Source organism: Ictalurus punctatus, chromosome 10 (genome assembly GCF_001660625.3).
Source record: "Ictalurus punctatus breed USDA103 chromosome 10, Coco_2.0, whole genome shotgun sequence".
Classification (NCBI taxonomy): domain Eukaryota; kingdom Metazoa; phylum Chordata; class Actinopteri; order Siluriformes; family Ictaluridae; genus Ictalurus; species Ictalurus punctatus.
The window spans coordinates 3148021-3165679 of NC_030425.2; the positions used below are offsets into that span (position 1 = coordinate 3148021).

At 37.0% G+C, this 17659-nt stretch overlaps 2 protein-coding genes across 7 annotated transcripts in view; one reads left to right on the forward strand and one right to left on the reverse strand.

Annotated features, from left to right (window-relative positions):
- ccdc50a (coiled-coil domain containing 50a) overlaps positions 1 to 7581 on the reverse strand; it is a 28100-nt gene extending 20519 nt beyond the window's left edge. For 2 of the 4 annotated variants that reach the window (XM_047158248.2, XM_017477694.3), the window contains exon 1: positions 7409 to 7580. In XM_047158248.2, the coding sequence (XP_047014204.1) occupies positions 7409 to 7457 (49 nt within the window). In that variant the 5' untranslated portion in view covers positions 7458 to 7580. Of the gene's footprint in view, positions 1 to 7408 lie in introns of all 4 variants that reach the window. The other 2 variants (XM_017477695.3, XM_017477697.3) reach the window with 2 other exon arrangements.
- Positions 7194 to 16736, forward strand: LOC108270771 (platelet glycoprotein V). Of its 3 annotated transcripts, none has more exons than XM_053683120.1 (2): positions 7194 to 7316; positions 13831 to 16736. In XM_053683120.1, exons 1-2 carry the CDS (start codon positions 7311 to 7313, stop codon positions 15793 to 15795), a joined length of 1971 nt encoding a protein of 656 aa, XP_053539095.1. In that variant the 5' UTR covers positions 7194 to 7310; the 3' UTR covers positions 15796 to 16736. The 3 variants fall into 3 exon arrangements, with proteins under 3 accessions (XP_053539095.1, XP_017333167.1, XP_017333168.1); XM_017477678.3 differs by lacking the exon at positions 7194 to 7316 and adding an exon at positions 13165 to 13529; XM_017477679.3 differs by lacking the exon at positions 7194 to 7316 and adding an exon at positions 13165 to 13426.
- The last annotated feature ends 923 nt before the right edge of the window (positions 16737 to 17659 follow it).

The following is a 17659-nucleotide window of genomic DNA, read 5'->3' on the forward strand; positions in this document are numbered from 1 at the left end:
GCAGACAAGATTGACTGTATTTACCACTGTGTTTCTTAAACTGGCTCTAGGTCAAGGTCAGAAAAAAACTGCGGAGCCGGACGAAGGCCAGGAAGATAATGAAGGACCTCAACTATCCCAACAATGGACTGTTATCTCTGCTACGGTCAGGGAAACATTTCCGTTTCCTGAAGGCCAAGACAGAGAATGAGGAGAAGCATTTTCCCGCAGGCGATTCGGGCCCTCAACCAGAGGAACACCAAGGAATAGAACTGGACTCACACATACATCATCCACTATCCTGCATGCTATTACATTTTTACATCGGTACATTCGCTCATCACATTTTGCACTCTCTACAATTTGCACACGTCCAGTTCTTCTCCTCCATTTAGTAGAATTGTACATTTTTCTTTTTCCGCTTTGTAATGTTACTATTTTACTCTATATAATTGCCATTTTTGTATTATATTCTAAATTCTGAAATTTGTTCTATTCATATATTCTACTTTTCTTCTCCATTATATTCTATGCTTTCTTTTTTCTTATTATATTTTTTATTGTATTTTATATTTTTATTCTCTTTTACATATCGGTGCGGTTGTAAAAAGCATTTCACTGCATGTCATACTATGTATGTGAAAATACATTTTATTTAATTTGGAGAAATTATTTTATTCACAATGCAAAACATCATGAAAATGTGAACAGGACACTGCTTAACAGGCTCCTTACATTGATCCAACATCTCCATCTCCGTCACGCCTAGCTGAAATCTCTCATCACATTTTGCAAGTGACCTCAAAACAATTGCTTGTTGGTCCAGGTATTTTTTCTTTCCTACTTTTCTAACAAGTCAGGAAAACATCTGGAACGGTTACATGACCCAGCACTCGGCAAGTATGTACATAGAAAACATAATAGAAACGTTGAAACACAGAAAACGTTAAACCGCACAGGAAAGCGCCATTTTCAAAGATATTACCGTATGTCCAAAAATGAACTGATACCCAATAGCACACACCTTTTTTTTTTTTTTTTTTTTTTACACAAACCTTTCGCATTTTCCTTTTCGCTGTACTTTAGCGACAGTCCCTAACGTCTCAGTGACACAGAAACTGAAAATATTTGATGAACTCCAAATATATATATTAAACTAAACAGGTGTAGTCGGTACTTCGTTTGTCACACTCAAAACATGTACAATAGTCTTACAATAGTTTGGTGTGTTATTTGTGCGCTATTGACCAAAAATCCTTGAATGCCTGAATATGAAACTAACTTTACTGCATTAAAAGAGACACAAGACCACCAGCTCAGCCCAATCAAACTTCTATGTACACAACACACTTTAATATGGATTACTGGCAGGCATCAATCAAACTTCTCTGAATAAATCAACAATAAAGCTAGCTCTATTCCATATTCTGATGCTTTCCTTTTGCTGCACGATCATAGTTTATGTTATCGAACATTATGACAATTAGCCACCTAAAATCAAAAGTCCATGACCGCAAAAAGCACCTATTTCAACAAATTAATGAACTTATTGAACAAGCCAACAACAATATTACTTTGAAAATATTCTAACTGATTAAAAATCTAAATATTTATTTATTTACAAGCGCAGGACAGCCTGGTACAAGTCCGGCCCTGTGCCCAACACCGCAAATTGCATACTCTTCACAACATGAGTGTTTTAAAAATGAGAAAACAGTCATATCTTGTCAAACAAAGTATGACTTTCTAGCCAAAAGTAGCACAAGGGATGACTTTCTGATAGGACAAAAGCTAAACCTGACCATAAATGTGTGATAATGCTTGAAAACCAGAAATGGATGGTTACAAATGGAAATTTTTATAATATAAAACAAAAAAAAACAAGTTGTGTCGAGAGGCCGACAGCATAGTGTAATGGAAAGAGTTCCCAGACTGTAGAGGAAGTGATATTTTGATTTTAATCTTTAATATTTCCATCATGTGAAGCGTTATAGCATTGCAGTGTGCTTCCAAAAAAACAAAAATAGTTGACTTTTATTACCAAATTTAATACATTTTGAACCAAAACAATTGCTATTTCCTTAAGAAATCACAGCACCATGTGGTTGATTAGATTCTTATAACAACTTGTGCTTTTGTTTAATTTCTTTACCGAACAAATTAAGTACACTATCTCAGACATAGATGTGTTAAACACTACAAGAGGGAAGGATGTCTCACAGCTACAAAAAAAAAAAAAAAAAAAAATAGCATACAAGTAAAATCAGGGTGTGAAAAAAATCCTATGGGGAAAAAATTAAAAAATAAAAAGATGAAAATTATTACTGATGTTGTGACTGCCGAGTAGTACCTTTGAAACTACTTAAATCCAATCAAGTGCCTTAAAACTCGGTGGATGAGGAGTTTTACCTCCAGTCCATTAGACTAACCACTACACTACCACTATATCCACGTGTGTTAACTCTGATTATATTATTCGCAGACCTGCCAACATTTTCACTTTTTGCATATATTTCTCCCTAATCAGCAAGCCGGAGGCGACAGTGGCAAGGAAAAAGTCCCTGAGATGACATGAGGAAGAACCCTTGAGAGGAACCAGACTAAAAAAGGAACCCATCCTCATCTGGGTGACACTGGATAAATATGAATTATTAATTAAAAATACACCAAAAGAGCAGACTTTTTCTCCCCATTGAAGAGAACCAACACTGCCATAGTGTAGCGCAATAGAGCCATACTGTGTCTGTAACATCATTTAGTCAAAATTAATTTCTTATAAAGCTGTTGTATAAAAGCAGTATCGCATTCGCAATCCTGCTGTCATACTGAATCTCAGCATAGCTATGATTACCTGTGGACCTGTAGCCCAAATATTCTAGCCGTTCCTTAAATATACCACATTAGAAGCCATTTTTCACTTTCAATAATTTTCAATAATGAAAAGCGTCACTTAAAACTTGTTGCACAGCAAAAGATTTTATTTATTTATTTTTTTTTAAAATTCCCCTCTGGGAAAACCCTTAAAAGGTTTTTATGTAGAACCATAAAATATGGGACGCCCCTATCTACAAGTAGAATCCTTTTCGAAAACTAGAACCCCTGGCCAATATGCGCTCAAGCGACTATATTTTCAAGGCCCAGTTAGCTTAGCGTTATTATTATCTGAATCATAATTTAATGCTACCAACAACGTAGGGTTTAAAAATGAGGTTTTATACACACAGGAAATTACAGCTGGGTGGAACTTTCGCTTGCTAAAGATAAAACTAAAAGCACAGACTCAAACAGGAACCAGATATGGCTAAAAAAAAAAAAAAAAAAAAAAAAAGCAAGCCATCACTGGGGAAAATACGCAGTGACTGATTTTTTTTTTTTTTATCTGTCACATACGGCACGTGTAATGTGTAATAAGTGTGTAAATGTATTATTATCGATCATATGAATGTGTAATAAGTGTGTAAATGTATTATTATCGATCATATGAATGTGTAATAAGTGTGTAAATGTATTATTATCAATCATATAAATGTGTAATAAGTGTGTAAATGTATTATTATCAATCATATGGAGTAATACCAATAATCGGCAAAGAAATGCTGTAGAGCATGAAGATGCCTCCAAAATAATGAAACTAAATGTTTCTACATTTAAATAAATAAATAGAGTAAAGAGCAGTAAACAGTAATAAATGAAACAAAGTCAATATTTGGTGTGACAAAAAAATAAAAATAAAAATAGTATTTTCCGGTACATGAAAATGAGCATTTCCACCATTTCAGGTTTAAGGAGCTCAGGCGAGGCGTAATAATCAGCTGTATAGTTGCACAAACTCAGCTGGACAATCACTTAAAACAGTTAAAAAAAACAAAATCATCACAGTACATCTGAAGATCATTTTACAGATCAGTTGATTTAATCACTTTCTAATGATCATCATCATTAATGTTATTTGTAAAGTGTTTGACTAGATTTGACACGCCACTGTAGACCTATTTAACCTATATGGGTCAAACTTCTCATCAGTTTTTGTGTTTCGGTGTCATCTGGCAATCTAATAAAATGACTAATCGAGTGAACTAATGTTAAATACAGCCAGGTCCATAAATATTTGGACACCGACAAAGTTATTGTTATTTTAGTCGTCTACCACAGTAGTATAATGGAGTTGAAACCTGATTGTGAATATGAGCACGAAGGGCAGGTTTATTTTGAGGGTATGTACGTGTCTGTCACTAGCCCAAGTATTGTTCTTCTGTTTGTGGAAGTAAAAACGAGTGGAATAAACACTACTCAAATCATCAGCACTCTCATCTGACTCATCATTGTGAATGTAAAAAACCCCCCAAAATTTGGAAATTACTCCGCAGAAAGCTCAGTGCGCTCTGGGCCAGAAGCTCTTCCCAGAACAGGGGGGCTTACTGACCACAGTCTGGGGGTAGAAATCAGGAAAGGAAACTCCTAGTACAAGTCATCGCTTAAAAATATGCCAAAAGAGCAGTCTTTTTTTCTCTCCAATAACATGGAAGACGAGCGAATCGACATGTGAATCACGAAAGTGTTTTGAACTCTCTAATGTTAACAGACACTCCTTGCAAGCCCCGCCCCTTTCCCCCAATGCTCTCAACCATCACGGAGATGCCCCTTTCTTGTCTTTTCTGTTAGAGAACGTTTTGTCAGTCAGTGTTTGTTTGGCTTTGCTAACATTAGACGAATATATATTTAACATCAATTTACTATATTTATCACTGATTTTTTTTTAAATTCAGGAAAAAAATGGTCAATGGTCAAACCTCTTTTGGGTTTTTAGACAAAAGGACAAATTTAACACCACTGGTGATGAACATTAGGAAGTGATTAAATATGTAGTTTTCTCATGTGCTCTCCCGCTCAACGCTGAACAGAAGATCAACAGAGAAAATGTAGACGACTTGAACGTTACACAAACGCTTTGTTAATAATAAAAAAAGAAGAAGAAGGATTATTTTTTCAATAAATAACATTAACAAATGTTAAGAAATATTTTAGTGAATATTACTGCAGAATCCAGTTGAGTTTTCGCCACAGTTCTGATAATATTATTACACACTCCTCAAGTCCTTAAACAGGAAATGGTGAAAATGTCTGTTTTTCTGTCTTTTTTTTAGGCTAGTGATTCTGGACTATCACGATAAATGATTTGATCTTTTAAACTGGAATATCGTGACCAGAAAAAATAACTGTACACTGCACAAGCCTACAAGCCATGTTTAATTCTGTTCCATTCTAAAACACAGCTTTAGTTTGGTTGTATGTTGCTAAGAGTGTGTGAATGGATCACACAACGACTGTCATTATTAAGTTATTATTGTTCTTGTTTTTTTTTTTCTTGTTTTTTTTTTTTTTTTTTTACTTTTACAGTGTTGAATGCTTTTATTAATTGAGAATGAAAACCTAAGGCACATGTCTATATTCAGGAAATGCTTATTTGTGCTGTGTCAAAACCATATCGCATTTGAATGTTGTCTATCTTTACACCGCTCGTATTTACATCAAGTAGTAGGTCGTGCAGTCACTTTGTGATTGTTTAGATAAGAACTCCAAATTGAGTCTCACTGCACCTTATGACAACAAATATCACATTCAAATAAACATTAAAATGGTGGATCATTTTTCTATTTTAAGTACTTGAAATGACCAAAACCCTTTGTTGAAATCTGGTTTATGGAAATGTTCCATTATTCCACTGGCACAGAAATAATACTATAGTTTTTACCCCATAAATGAGCGGTATTTCACCCACTGCTATCCCTACATGCACTCTAGTGCTTCCCTTGAGTAATAAGTAATGAAGAACACATGGCAGAACGTGCAGTTATACGAAAACAGTCCACAACATCTCGCCCACTTGCTCGATCAGATCTCTCTCTCTCTCTCTCAAAGCTTGTCATCATTTTACAGAAACACCAGAAAGTGTAAACTCCTCTGTGACTCTGTAAACTCTGCACAGTGACTGTTACTATGCTCTTACACCTTAGACCCCTTCCATAAATGTCTCCTAACAGAAAAACATCACTGGGCCATTTCAGCCAGAGTTCAGTAAGATGGGTGAAGTCTTAACACTCTTTTCCAGCTTCAAAACGAATCCAAAAGGTCCAATTACTCTCCTACACTGAACCACAGCATGGCCCACATCAGGTGTGGACGCTTTACCATGCTCTGGACTGCGAGTAAAATGTTATGTTATTTATTCTTTTTACTTTTATGTTGACATTTACAACATTTGGCCTACATCCTTATCCACAGCGACTTACGTTAAGGCTTAAGGTCCTTGCTCAAGCACCCAAACTCACAACGTTATACCTTAACCACTATATACCCATCTATATAGATATAGATAGAGAGACACACACACACACACACACACACACACACACACACACATACATACATACGTATTATATTTTATATATATATACATACATATATATACACATACACACAAGCAATGTGTGTGTGTGTGTGTGTCCAGAATATCTTATATATTTTATTCAGAAATGATATTTTCTATCATTTTGGTCATCAACATTACATTAAATAATTTAGACTTAACACGTTAGGATATATATATATATATATATATATATATATATATATATATATATATATATATATATATATATATATGTGTATATGTATGTGTGTGTGAGTGTATATATAAACACACACACACACACACACACTGGAGTCAAAAACAGGAATACTCGTAGTATCCTCGTAGTAAAGCCCAAAACATCTGGATCTTAATCAAGCCTGTATTGCCGTTTTTAAGATTATGGGTTATTCCTCCAATTATTTTAGCTATTTAGAAATCTCTCTCTCTCACACACACACACACACACACACATATATATATATATATATCGCAGTGAAATATCTGCTGACACAACACAACACAGCTCTCAGATGTGACCTGCCAGACCTCGGATTTGTGTTGATCCCTAAATCTAAACGCTGTTTAATTCAGATATATTTTGAGTCGTGGGGAAAATAATAAACAATAAATAACGTCATGTGTCATAACGTCAGCGACTGAATCAATGCGACACCATGCAGTCTACTGTACATCAACAAAAGGCTGTGCTAGTGTGTATACCAAACACAGTCGAGCCGATGTGCAGGGTGTATTACGACACACTTCTTAGTTAGATATCAAGCTTTAATTCTTGATGTATGGCAGGAAGTCAAAGCCCTAATCTCGGCAGCTGCGTGGCAGGACAGATTATGGTGCTGCAGCAGATTGTTTTCCTCGCAGTGACACCACTAAACGCTGTACAGGAAATCCGAGAACGTTAATGGAGGTGTGTTGGGTGTTATTTTTATTTTATGTCATAAACATGTCAAAGTATTCACATGTCTCGAGCGTAGCCGCATCACTCTTCCTTCCACTTACCTTCTTTGACGCCGGGGAGCCTTTTCTGGTCGATGCTTATATCCTCCATGTTGTGACTGATAAAGGCGGTTTCGGCTTCTAGGAAGAATGCTTCCAGTGATTTTAAGGCAGGTTTCTGTTTTTGGTTTCTGTAACCTCTCTCTCTCTCTCTCTCTCTCTCTCTCTCTCTCACTCTCGAGCCCCTCCCTCTACCTCACGACAGGGCCGCATTTCAGTCACATTTTACGGCAACGGATTTGCGACAGTCGCTGCATTTTGTAACGTGATGATTAAAATTGTTTACTTCAGAGGCGTGGGAGTTGGCATTTCTGAAAATACGACAGGCCATGTTATTAGGAACACATGAACACCTGCACATTCAGAGAGTCATCCAGTTAATCATGTTGCAGTAGGAGTTTTGGTGTCAGGCAGGCTGGTTTAGTATTTGAGAAACTGCTGGTCTAACAGTCCACACTGAAGAGTTTATACAAAATGGTGGAAAAACAAACAAACAAACAAAAACAAAACACCTCCAGTGAGAAGGTTCTCTGTTGGTGGAAACGCCTTGTTGATGAGTGAGGGCAGCAGAGAATGTGCAAACTGGTTTGAGCTGACAGTAACTCAAAAAACTCTTTACAATCGTGGTGAGCAGAAAAGCATCTGAGAAAGGCGCAACACATAACAAAGCTTGAGGTGGACTTCAGCAGCAGGCGATGAAATCGGCTTCCACTCATCCCTGCTGAAAAAAAACCAATAGAAACCATCACTGAACATCTAATGGTTTCCACTACAAATACCATTACAAACCATCAGCTAACCATTAAAACAGTTACCATTACTATTAGTAGTCCTTAATGGTATCCATTAGACATAACATGCCACCAACAGAAGGCAACACATTACCAGTAGAGACCCACGGGAACATTAGTTTCCATTAAAACCAATACAGTTCCCTTAAAATAACCCAGAAGAAACCATAAAACCAATACAGTTCCCTTTAAGAAAACAATAGAAACCATCACTGAAATTCTAATGGCTTCCACTACAAATACCATTACAAACCATTAGCTAACCATTAAAATGATTAGTATTACCATTAGTAGTCCTTAATGGTATCCATTAGACATAACATGCCTCCAACAGAAGGCAACACATTACCAGTGGAGACCCATGGGGACCATTACAGTTTCCATTAAAACCAGTACAGTTCCCTTAAAATAACCCAGAAGAAACCATAAAACCAATACAGTTCCCTTTAAGAAAACAATAGAAACCATCACTGAAATTCTAATGGTTTCCACTACAAATACCATTACAAACCATTAGCTAACCATTAAAACGATTAGCATTACCATTAGTAGTCCTTAATGGTATCCATTAGACATAACATGCTACCAATAGAAGGCAACACATCACCAGTAGAGACCCACAGGGACCATTACAGTTTCCATTACAACCAGTACAGTTCCCTTTATAACCATTACAAATTCTATGAGGGTTTCTATTGTTTGTTTGTGTTTTTTCCCAGCAGGGATGTCAGCCTGTGCCAACTGTAGGTTTAGATTTCAGCAGTTTCTAAAATACACTGAGATCACATTTCCCCCCATTTTGATATTTGATGTAAACTTTACATTTTTGACCTGTATCTGCATAATAGTATACATGTACGGTAATGCATGTGTACAGGCGTTTCTAATAGTGGTCAATTGGTGTATTTGATTACTAATTAGATATAATTGAAAGATTTTAATGTTACTTTGAGTGGTGATTTTAGGTATGATGTAATTCAGTCTAATGATTTGTCAGTATAATCAAATTAAAATGAATACAATTATAATAGCAAAATTCAAATAAATATTTTCTTCCATTCCATTGTCCTTTGTCAAATTCTGAATGTAATGCTGTAGCTTGATTAATAAACCTCTTGTTTAACTGGTCTATTCATATTGCCAATGTGAGTGTGTTATTCAAGAATGATTTCTGATGAGGAATCTAAAAGCATAAAGTCACAGCTCTTGAGACTGAAACGTCCCTACTGTAAAAAAAAAAAAAAGGAATGGTCAGTTATCACATCGTATTTTACATAAGCACTTTCAATATTGAAACCTTTTTTTTTTTTTTTTTTTAGCTCTTCACACCTCTTTTTGTGCTTTAATCAGCTAGTGTTCAATAAAAGTTTGGATTTTTGTTGTTGTTGCTGTTGTTGTTGTTGTTGTTGTTGTTGTTGTTGTTTTTAGCTCAAACTGCAAATGCTTGCATGCACAATTACACTTAACTCTTAAACCTAAAATGAAAATAAACTGGATATCAGTCACAAATACTATATTAAATAACAATTAAAGCACAAAAAGAGGTCACTTCTGGAGTTATTTTGTAGATGTGTTAAACAACTAAGAACATGGCACCTTTGGTGTCAGGCCACCCAGTTTTTGGGTGAGCAAAAGATATATTTAATATTTGGTTTTATCCTTTGCTTGCAATAAGTGCATCAACCCGGCGACCTACTGACATCACCAAATTCTTCTTTTCTGATGCTTTTCCTGGGTTTCTTTCTTCAGTCTCCTTTTCCAAAGGTGAAATGCATGCAGTGAATGATATGGGCAGTCTAAAACCTTTCACTTTATTTCCATCCATCCATCCATCTTCTACCACTTACTCCTTTTCAGGGTCACGGGGAACCTGGAGCCTATCCCAGGGAGCATCGGGCACAAGGCAGGGTACACCCTGGACAGGGTGTCAATCCATCGCAGGGCACAATCACATACACACTCACACACCCATTCATACACTACAGACACTTTAGGCATGCCAATCAGCCTACCATGCATGTCTTTGGACTGGGGGAGGAAACCGGAGTACCCGTAGGAAACCCCCGCAGCACGGGGAGAACATGCAAACTCTGCACACACAGGGCCCTGGCGGGACTCGAACCCCCGACCATGGAGGTGTGAGGGTCCACCAACCACTAAGCCACCAGTGTTGGCAGTGTGTTAGCATTGTCTTACTGCATGATAAAGTTCCTCCCAATAAAATAGGATGCATTTCTCTGTAAATTGGCAGACAGAATATTTCTGTAGACTTCTGAATTCATTCTGCTGCTAGCATCATGAGTTATGTCATCAATAAAGAAACAGCCATGCAAGCCAAAACTATCACACTACGTCCACCGCTGACTGATGAGCTTGTATATTTTGGATCATGAACAGATCCTTTCTTTCTCCATACATTGGCCTTTCCATCACTTTTGTACCGGTTAATCTTGATTCCAGAACTTTTGTGGCACATCTCTGCATTTCTTTGAGAGTTCCAATCTGGCTTTCTGATTGTACTGATGGTGAGTGGTTCGCATCTTGTGGTATGGCCCCTAGACTTCTGCTCTCAAAGTCTTCCTCGAATGATGAATTGTGATACCTTCCCTGCCCTGTGGAGGTTGTTGGTGATGTCACTGACTGTTGTTTTGGGGTTTTTCTTCACAGCTGTCATGATGTTTCTGTCATCTGCTGTAGTTTTCCTTGGCTGGTTGTTAGTACACCAGTGGCTTATCAGTTTTAACAACTACAGTCTTCACAGGTGAAACCCAGAGTTCAAACCAAGAGTAGACATTCAGAGCTATTAATTGTTTCAACAATCAATTTAACAGGGCACACCTGGGCAGCAAGAAACACTGGTCACCTATGTTCCAATATTTTTGATCACTTGAAAAATGGATGGATTCAAACAAAAGATCTCATGTTCTTAGCTGTTAAACACATCTAGATGTAACTATCAGGAAATGAGAGCTGAAGTTCTGATCTATCATGTCATTCGTATTTTGATCTCAAACAAATGTCTTCACTGTATAGCGAAAACAAAAGAATTTGTCTTGTTGTTCCAATACTTTTGGAAGGGATTATATGTTTCCAGTGTTTTGATCACTGTAGAGCATTTTGGGCATGATATAAACTCTTACGCCGAACCGCATGTTTCTTCAGAAAGGTGTGTGAAAAGTTCTGAAAGAGTGAATATAGTACTGGAAAATGCTTGTTAGCAGTTGTTAAAACAACAACAACAAAAACTGTAATAAACAAACAAATAAATGTAAATAAATAAAAGATTAATAAAAGCTTCTGTACACATTCTCTCATGCCAGCTCAGAGAAGCTAAGTCACTTATGTGGCTAAACTCTTGACAGTTTGCACAGATAAAATTTTATCATACACCAACAGACACCATGCCATTAGAGCCAAGCACAAAAGACAGGAAGCAAAAGAGAATTAATATAGAAGGCAGATGAACTTCTGTTTCAGTTGTTTCCAGTATGTCAAAAGTATAACGTGCACACTGCTTACTCTAAAACAGATGGATGGAACAAAACTTTGTGTAAATAGATAGCCTTGGCATAGAGGCATAATTGTAACACACTTGTTTGTTAAGATCAGTGAAAGGTGACAGTAGATTGATGATCACTAATTTTTGAATTGATCACTAATTTTTGAAACTAATGAATTGCAATCGATGCATAAATATCCTTTCTTTAGACCTTAGAATTATAGTTAAACCGTATTAACCTGGTAACCTTTTGCTAACCATACTATAGTGATCATTGTTAGTGTAGTTACATGTTTAAATGGGTTCACCCCTTGACTGGTCATCTTTTTTAACTTAATTTTTTTCGGAGCCACCCCTAAGCTATATCGCACAGAGTAATAAATAGATCGTGGTTTAACATTGATCAGGATGTACATGGAAGTTTACAATGAAGCACTGTTACATTTGTGCTACTTTGCCGGTAAAACCAGAGACTTAGCTACAGGACAGACGAGGCAGGCAATTGCATGAGGCCCCAAATTTTGAAGAGGTGACCTTAAGGCTGACACTGAGTTCATCATGAAAATTTCAGACCTCAGTGTGCAGAACCTTTGATAGATACTGTGCAATGGTATACCAGGAAGCTACCTAAAGGGGCCCTATCTTGATTGTATGTGGGATTTTATTTTGAATTGTCGTACTTTGCAAAATGAAAAAGAAGCTGCCATTCTGTAAGCCAGAGAAAAAAAGAAGATACAAGAAGAAGAGGAAAAGAGGGAGCAGAACTGTGGTAAGTGGTGGAGATAATCTTTTAATGAAATCATTAAGCATGACAAATGTAGACTAAGCCATAAAGTAATGTAATGTTAGTCCAATATCAATGTGGCAAGCAAACAGCTATAGCTCGGCGTTGGCACGTGAATAATGCTTATTTATCTTGATAGCTTGGTTTTGTAAAGTAAATACAGAGCCAACACTTTACCAAAGGTGTTCTGTTGTAGACTATGTGATATAACTATGGTTTATTTGGGAATCTTGATCGAATTGTATTTGGATTTGGGAAAATCATTATTTTTAACGGAAAAGCAGACATAGACATTGCCTCGTGTATAATCCCTGACTAGATACAAATTAAAATGTCTTCTTATAATAATTGGATATTATATTTACATTTATATGGCAAAAATGGTAACACAACCATATCCATTTCTTTTTTTTTTATCTCTGTGGGAGAATTATTAAAGTATCTTACAGCAACAGAATAAAAAGAAACAAAAAGTGACAGGATTTAGTATTTTCCTGGCTGGGGTCTCCACACTCCCTATTATAAACCCAGGTAAAACTGTAACACAGGACTCCTTTTGGTTTCTGTGAAATTGTATAGTACTCACTGAGGATAAGGGGAAACCTGCACATGATAAAAGATGATGTTATGTGGGAAGTATGATGTCTGTAATTTAAATCATCAAAGTGTGTCTGTAATTTAAATCATCAAAGTGTGGTGTTCTGCCTGCATTAACATGTTTTTTAATCTGTTGAGCATCAGTCATTTTACTAAAAGTCAAGAAAAAGAAAGCGAGAGAAACATGGAAGGCAATGAAAGGGATGTGGGTTCCATATTTGCAACTTATCATAGTAGATTCAGACATCCTTTCAGTCTTTCTTCCTTGTAGATATGTTTCTAGTTGCATTTTAAAATAGGCAGCGCGACAAGCGGTTGTTCCATTATAAGAAGGCATTTTCTGACGAGAGGTAGGAAGAGCTTTGATGTGTTATGAGTTCGCATTGTTAAAGTGGACATTGATATCCATAAAATGGTGTAATTTCAGTGCAGAGTTCTGTGATGAAATGAAAGGTAAATAGAACTTTATTCTTTGTTTCATTTACTTCAGTGGTTTAGATCGCTGAATAATAAGGTCTTTCTCTTGTATGAGTGTGGCTTAAGTAATCTTTAATCACATCACTTACGTGTTTTTAATGAATTGAAATCGGATACACGAAGGTCAGGCGGTATTACAAAATTCCTTTCCTATCCTGTCAGTTGTGAATTTATTAAAACAAATATAGGAATTGCAATTAACTGACAGACTGTAACTGAATTTATAATCTGTGTTGTCTACATTCCTAATCCGTCTTATTTCTGTGCTGTTTTGCAGTCTGAGAGAATGTGGTTCCTTCTTATTCTACTGCATCTGGGATTGCAGCTCCCACTGAGCTTTTCCTGCCCAAGTAGCTGTGCGTGCTTTCCAAATGGGGATGTTGAATGTACAGGGGCCATCACTGAAATCCCACATCTGAAAGCCAATCAAACCTTCCGCCTGAAACTCAATAAAACTCAAATAACAATCCTTAATCCCCAAAGTTTTCAGGCTGTTGTTCTTTTACAGCGCCTCCAAATTAGCCACAATCCTCTTGCCACCATCCACCCAGAAGCCTTTGATAATGCTTCTCTGCTCCGGTCAGTTGTGTTGTCATCTAACTCCATCTCTGTTCTTCCACCAAGAGTGTTCAGTAGCCTGGGAAAACTAGAGCAGCTTTACTTGGACAGGAATCAACTGATGACTCTCCATGTAGACACATTTAAAAAGCTGGTCAATCTCAAGGAACTGGACATCAGCAAAAACCAAATTGCAAATTTGGATGCCAGAATCTTCCAGAATGTGACAAACTTGAATCACCTGAATCTGTGTGAGAACTTACTACAAAAGATCCCACAGACGATGTTCCACAACCTTAAGAAGCTCAAGTCCCTGATTCTTTACTCCAACCAGCTGAAGACTATAGAGAAGGGTTCCTTTGATCAACTGCACAATCTGATAACACTCATGCTTCATAAAAACCAAATCCGAGAAATCCCTCCTCGACTTTTTTGGCACATGCCCAAACTGTTAACCCTGACTCTGTCTAGCAACCAACTTCGTTATATTCCAAGTGAGACCTTTTACTATCTACCCAACCTTACTAAACTTACACTCTACAAAAACCCTCTAATCTCCCTGCCGGACCAGCTAGTAGGTCACATGCCAAGACTTAAGGAGCTCTACCTGTATAACACCAATCTCACCAGTGTGCCCTGGAACCTTTTTGCTAACATGACTGGCCTCACGGTTTTGAATTTCCACTTTAATGACAAACTCACCTCACTACCAAAGGACCTCTTTTGTTGCTTGCCCAATCTTCAAAAGCTATCTTTAAAAAACAACATACTTCACGATTTACATCCAGATCAGTTTTCAGACCTAACCAATCTTCAAATTCTAATGCTCAATGATAACATGCTCCGGTCCCTTTCGGCAAAGACCTTCCAAAATCTCCATAGACTAACCAAGCTTGAACTGAGCAACAACAATCTAAATGAACTCCCAGGAGATATTTTTGCACATGTCACTGCACTGGGGTCTGTTACTCTTGGGAGCAACCAGTGGAACTGCACATGCAGCATTCTGGACATTGTAAAATGGATTCGTGAAAACCGAAATGTAGTTACTGACCTGCATGACGTATTATGTGATGAACCTTACTACTTACGTAATAAACAACTGGATGTGTTAACCAGTGACAGTCTGAAATGTGGCATCACCACTACAGGATATCTATATGTTCCTGTGACCACTGCAGGAATGCATTCTTCAGAAAAAACAACATCCTCATCTTCATCAACAGCCTCATATTTATCTACAGCATCATCTTTCACTGGCACAAGAACCACTACCAATGTTGCTGCAAAGACAAACACACAATCTCCAACCACTATTCTTTCAATTCATCTGACCTCACTAACCCCTTCTACAATGGCTTCTACAACCGAGGAAGAACATATTCATGTCTCCAAGTCCAGTGTATTCTATGATACTGTGGTCCTTGTTAATGGTCCTGATATTGTCCATAACAATCGCCACCAGCGCTGGGTGTACCTGTGGACCGTACCTGCTACTGGACTATACAGTGGGTTTTTGATGGCTTTGTATGTTGCTCTCATAGTCACCGGTGTAATTCTGATCATAGCCAATGCTTATGCTTTGCACCGTCTACATAAGGCTTTGTGGAAAACAGGGAAGACTCTTACAAGAAATCAGACAATCATAACTAAACGATTGCGGAGTTTTAATGGCAAACTCTAGAAATAGTACGTTGGACTTCCTCTTATATCATTAATCTCTAGCCACAGTTTTGCTCAGTGACACATCTGTTGTCCTGACTCACGATGAGTATATCTGCTTGAACACTGCATGTTAATTTTTTATAACAGCATGGTTATGTTATGATTTATGTATAACTGTTTTGTAGAGAAGATCCCTAAAATTTGGCAAAATTGTATACAAATGAGTTTGCGCCCCCCCCCCCCCCCCCCCATATATACAATTCATATTTCATGTCATTTAATCACTATTTTTAACCTTAAATAAAATAAAATACAATGCCATCTGATGAAATTACGGGGTGTTTTTTTTATTTATTTTTTTTATTTAATCAAAAGTTTCACACAGCCAAGAGCTTGTTTCCAAAGTTTCAAGGTATGAGGCATTACAAAACAAACAACAACAACAAAAAATGTACGAAATGAATATGGGTAAATGCATTATTTCTTTTACACATTTGAGTCATATATTATGGCTTATTTTTTGGAAATAAATGTCTAAAATTAGAAAAGATAATGCAAGTCTGGCAATAATGCAAGTGTGTTTCAAGCTTGAAATGAGTAGAAATGTCCAGAAATAGGTTTAATATTCATATATTTGGTTTATTGTATTGTGTGTGAACTACTAGATAAATTTGAGCATATTCGTGATGTATAATTGCTTCTTTCAAGAATAAATGCTTCAAATTAGCAAATAAATCTGCAAATAGAACATTAAAATGAGTAAAAATGCCTACAAATAGGTTTAATAATCATACATTTGGTTTACTGTAATCTCCAAATAGGAAACACTATATAAATTAAACAATACGTGACATAGTATCACTTGCTAAGATGTCAATTTTGGCAGTGCAGTCATATGCAGCAACTTTAATGAGCTTAATGGATACAGAAGTTATGACCAGATGTAAACTGGAAGCATTTTACCACCAGATATGATGGCTAAGAGCATCTTCATGAAAATCACACTAAATTATAAGAGATTTGGTAGTTTGAACAGGAAGTGGACAGGACTCATTCAGTTACAAAAAATAAATTCAAATGAGAAATTAATAAATGGGTAGGCAAATGAGTGGAAACATGTTTACTTATAGCTGTATACGGTACTATGACTCTTTCAATTATATAGATATAATACAAAATATACAGTATAGAATAGAATTGCAGGATGATTACAGGAAGTAAAACATGGGTGGCTTAACGGTGTAGTGTAGAGTTCAAAAGGGTAACAGAAACTGGCCCTGAGCCTGCAGGTTCTGGTACAAATGTTGCTGCATCTCCTCTGGATAGAAGGGGATTGAACAGTTTGTAACTGTGCTAGGAGGAGTCCCCAGTGATGGTGTGTCTACGCAGACATCACCTGTGGTGAAAATGTTCAGTGGCTGCAAGTTGGGCACCAATGATATGCTGGGAGGTTTACACCACCCTTTACAGGGTTTTATTTTTTTTATTATTGGACACTGTGGAGCTGCCATACCACTCTGTAATGCAGTTGGTCAGGATGCTGTCAGTGGTGCAGCGATAGAAACTTCCAATGATGAACATCCGGTAGAAAAGCTGCTAGAAAAGTTGCAGCTTTCTAACCAGAATCGAAAGTATTATGGTACGAAAGCAGAACCTCAGAACCTTTATAATGACTTGTAAAGTATTGAATGGTCTCTCAGCACAGTACATGAATGACCTTTCTTATATGATCTGCCATATCTGCATTGATCAAAAGCTTCAGGCTCTTTAATAGTACCTAGAATAATGAAGACTATGGCAGGGGGTAGACCTTTTTCTTCCAAAGCCCCACAGTTATGAAACAGCATTCCATTTAATGTTCAGTGGAGTGGCAGTCTGCTTTA